The following is a 3655-nucleotide window of genomic DNA, read 5'->3' on the forward strand; positions in this document are numbered from 1 at the left end:
TGGGTATTTACATCTATCTGATCATATCAGTGCCGGTTCAGTTACGTGCACGGACAGCAAATCGAATCGAAAAGGTGTAAATTTGGCTTTATCTATTCGATCGAACTGATCACACACCAGCTTCTGCTTATGTACTAATAGGTACTAATATATGGAAATAAGCTAGTATATAGTAAACCGCTTTCTCTCTTCAAAAGGGTGGCCGCAGAAACTCAGCTGCCGGGCCGCATCAGTAGATTATAGTCCAGTCAGTAGGAAACTCGATCGTGAGCTAGAATTTAGTGGTTCCATCTTTTTATAACTGAGTGTTTTACGTATCAGAACGTGTTAGATTTTATTTAGTAATAGCTGGATAGCCAACGAAGGTTTTTTTTCTGTGGTTTTAAATTGTGCGAAAGATAGGAACAAGAGAGAAAGTAAAAATGGTGAAAGTTCCCAGTAGCGGTTTGATTATGCATACTTCTGAACAATATAAAGATTGTTCGAGCTTACTCAGAGAGGCAGGTAAGTTTTGTACTAGCGAAATTGGTTTTCTATTTAACGATAAGTTGATAACGGTAAATGTACGACAAACGCGCGAAAAAATGGGGATGTTCGCCATTTTGTACTAAATAGTTATTTCTCTTTCAAGACGATCCTCCGCTGGAAGAACTAGACCCAGCTATTTTGAGCTGTGGACTGCCGGCAATTATACTATCGGACATTCTACCGAGTTTTTCGGCTCCCATCCGCTATACGGCTAGTCAGATACTATCCGTTAGAAAACATTCGCTCTGTTTCCGACGCCCGATAGTGGCCGATGATCCAAAAATTGGCCGTTTTGCTATCTGGAGAACCGCCAACGAAATGAAAAAAATCGCTTCGAGAGAGCGGAAAATTACCAAGAGCGACGAAACTATGAGCGGCCAATCGAGCAAAGATATGTCTCACGAACGATCCACTGACCCACTTAAGTATCGCCAAGGACGCGAAAATGGATTCAGTGCTCCGAGGTATGTATTAGTTTAGTACATAACTGAACAATAGGAACAGTAGGGTGGTGCTGCTTTAAATTTCGGTTTCATTCAATTATGCAAACTAGTGCAATATAGTGTCAAAATAATTCAAGCATGGTGTAAATGATCAAAATAAATTCACTTTGCAGGTTTCGACGCAACTATGAATTTAGCAATCGCAGCCATCATGCGATTGTGAAGAGCTACAAAGGTGGTGATGAATTCCGCCTGCAGGATACAGTCATCGAAGAGGAGCCTGAGTGGGTGTCTGCTGGACCAACATCCCGCCTGGACACGATCGAATTACGCGGTTTCGATGAAGACTTGTCACTTAACGCTTTATCAACATCTCAATCATCTCTGGAAAAAACGAATTCTGATGCAAAGACCAAATCAACCGGAAAGCACATCTCATTCTATGACGAGTTGCACCACTACGAACATATACATTCGAAGCGTGGTGGAAATGGTTCAAAGCAACATGATACCTCTGGACGTGAAAATGACGTCGAGAGTGTTGCTGCTTCCAGTACTAGCTCGTCACCACCGGCTCGTAGCACTCCTACCAAGGGTATTACCGATTACAACAATACCTCATCTAACCAAAAATATCATCAGCAGTCACAATATGGGGTCAACGTGAACAACTTCGAGGAATTTATGAAATTTGAGTCGCTATTTGGGGTAAGCTAGTTTTTTTTTTAATTTTTGTTACTGGTAATTAAATTTTGTCGTATCTATAGACGGACAATGACCCAAGTGGTAACGGCCAAAGTGGTTCCCGTTTTAGCAAATGGTTCCGACGCGGTAGTAACTCGTTCAGCCAACAGCAAACTTGGAACCAGGATGGACGTCGTCAGTCGTATAACTCAACCAATGACAACTTTGGTCATGCGTACGGTAGCACAAATCGGTTCCAGCAGGATCGCAATCAGCATCGTCTTTCCGGATCATCATACAATCGTGGTTATCAAGCGGAAGCATTTGATCACGAGAATATCCGTTCCGCTGATTCAAACACCGCATTCAAACGGCTTGTTGACATGGTTGCCCAAAGCCGTGCTAGTAGTAATTTGATTGCTCAGCAACAATACTTGAAGCAATTGCTGAGCAAGAATCAGCAGAGCGAAATTTTGCGCCGCATGCTTATGAAAACCACCGTAGACAACGTGTCTGAAGCTGGTCAGTCAATGCCACAGCAGCATCAAACGGCTGCTCAACCACCACGTATTCCGACGCAACGTGAGCTGCAATTTCACACCCAATCAATTATGCAGAATGCTCTTTTGCGCAAAAAGCTCCAGGACCAACGGAAATTGCTTTTCGAGCAGAACAATCAGATGGCTGTGATTGCGGCTGCTGCTTGTAATGCGGAACCTAATCCCACTGTCCAGCAGTTTGTTCAGTCTGTCTGTCCGAACATCCAAAGAAGTTTGTCGGTTCTCAGCCAAACGGCCAACAATGCTAGCCAATGTCAGCAGTTCAACCAGTCATTTCCCGGTAGCAGCGGCACAAACAACTCTCTCTTCGCTGGTGGATCAACTCAGCACGATCTGTCCACCTCATTGCAGCAGATGTTACTTTCGCCGCAAAGTCAGCGTTCAGTTGGAAACAGCCGACGCTTCGGAAAGGCTCAATAGCCAGTCTAATTAGGGTTCGATGCAATTTGTTTTTTATGAGAGTTGATTTCTCAAGCTACATCTTCCAGTGTTGGAAGCAATCAAATGTGAAGATGGCATTCGTATATTTTACTAATCAAGTTTCTATTAATACGTTCCTTATATTATGATTTAAAGATGTCTGTGTTATGTTTTGATAGCTTTTTACTATAAACAGTTTGTTTCGTTGCATCGGTATCTGTATTCTTTCTTCTAGTAGTTACTTTAGCAAAATCGCACCTTAATTTTTGTGAAAGTTATTTTCTTTTTCTAATTTGAACGATATTAGTCCTAAGACGATTGTTTGTAAATTACAAGAACAAAAGTTCATCTTTTCTCTTTAAAGACATAATTTCTAATTGTTAATTTTCAACACCTTATCATACTATATTATTGAAAAGTGCTCCGCCAGCCATAATGATTAGTACATAGTTTCACAAGAACTGAATTAAAATAGTGAATTTATCACCCAATCTTTATAATAAACATTGAATTCTAATTCTTTTTTTCGATTTATTTTTTACAATTTTACCTAGATTTGTGTGAATCGTATACACAAAAAGAATGATTTGGCCTCCTTCAATAAGTGACCAGAATTTCGAAAATAATCTTGGTGGCAATATAGTTGCCACTGCCCGCGAAGCCCAAAAACATTGGTGATAATACAGTTGCCGCTGTATTGGACAAACATTGCATATACTATTTTTTCCTCTGCTAGTAATACATTTATATGCATAATTGCCCCGTATCAGATTCGAGAATGTACATTAATTATGACATAAAAAACTTGCCGCATTCCATCTATTAAATTTTAGATTACATAATGTGTTCGATTGGGCATCTGCCACTGCGATCAGTATGACATAATTGTTTAGTATTCCTTTTATTCAATGCAAAGAAATGTCTAGTAAAATTTATGAATTAATTTTGTTTTTCATTTTCACAGAAGTATGTACATGGGAACGTCAAAAGATATTTTCTCATAGTGACAAATATTAACCC

General features: G+C 40.0%; 1 protein-coding gene across 1 annotated transcript; it reads left to right on the forward strand.

Annotated features, from left to right (window-relative positions):
- The first annotated feature begins 200 nt into the window (after positions 1-200).
- Positions 201-3152, forward strand: LOC131682569 (protein cup). Its single transcript, XM_058964142.1, has 4 exons — positions 201-504; positions 632-992; positions 1145-1679; positions 1739-3152. The coding sequence occupies exons 1-4, from the start codon at positions 423-425 to the stop codon at positions 2633-2635; spliced, it is 1875 nt and encodes a 624-aa protein (XP_058820125.1). The 5' UTR covers positions 201-422; the 3' UTR covers positions 2636-3152.
- The last annotated feature ends 503 nt before the right edge of the window (positions 3153-3655 follow it).

This window comes from Topomyia yanbarensis, chromosome 2 (genome assembly GCF_030247195.1).
Source record: "Topomyia yanbarensis strain Yona2022 chromosome 2, ASM3024719v1, whole genome shotgun sequence".
Taxonomy (NCBI): domain Eukaryota; kingdom Metazoa; phylum Arthropoda; class Insecta; order Diptera; family Culicidae; genus Topomyia; species Topomyia yanbarensis.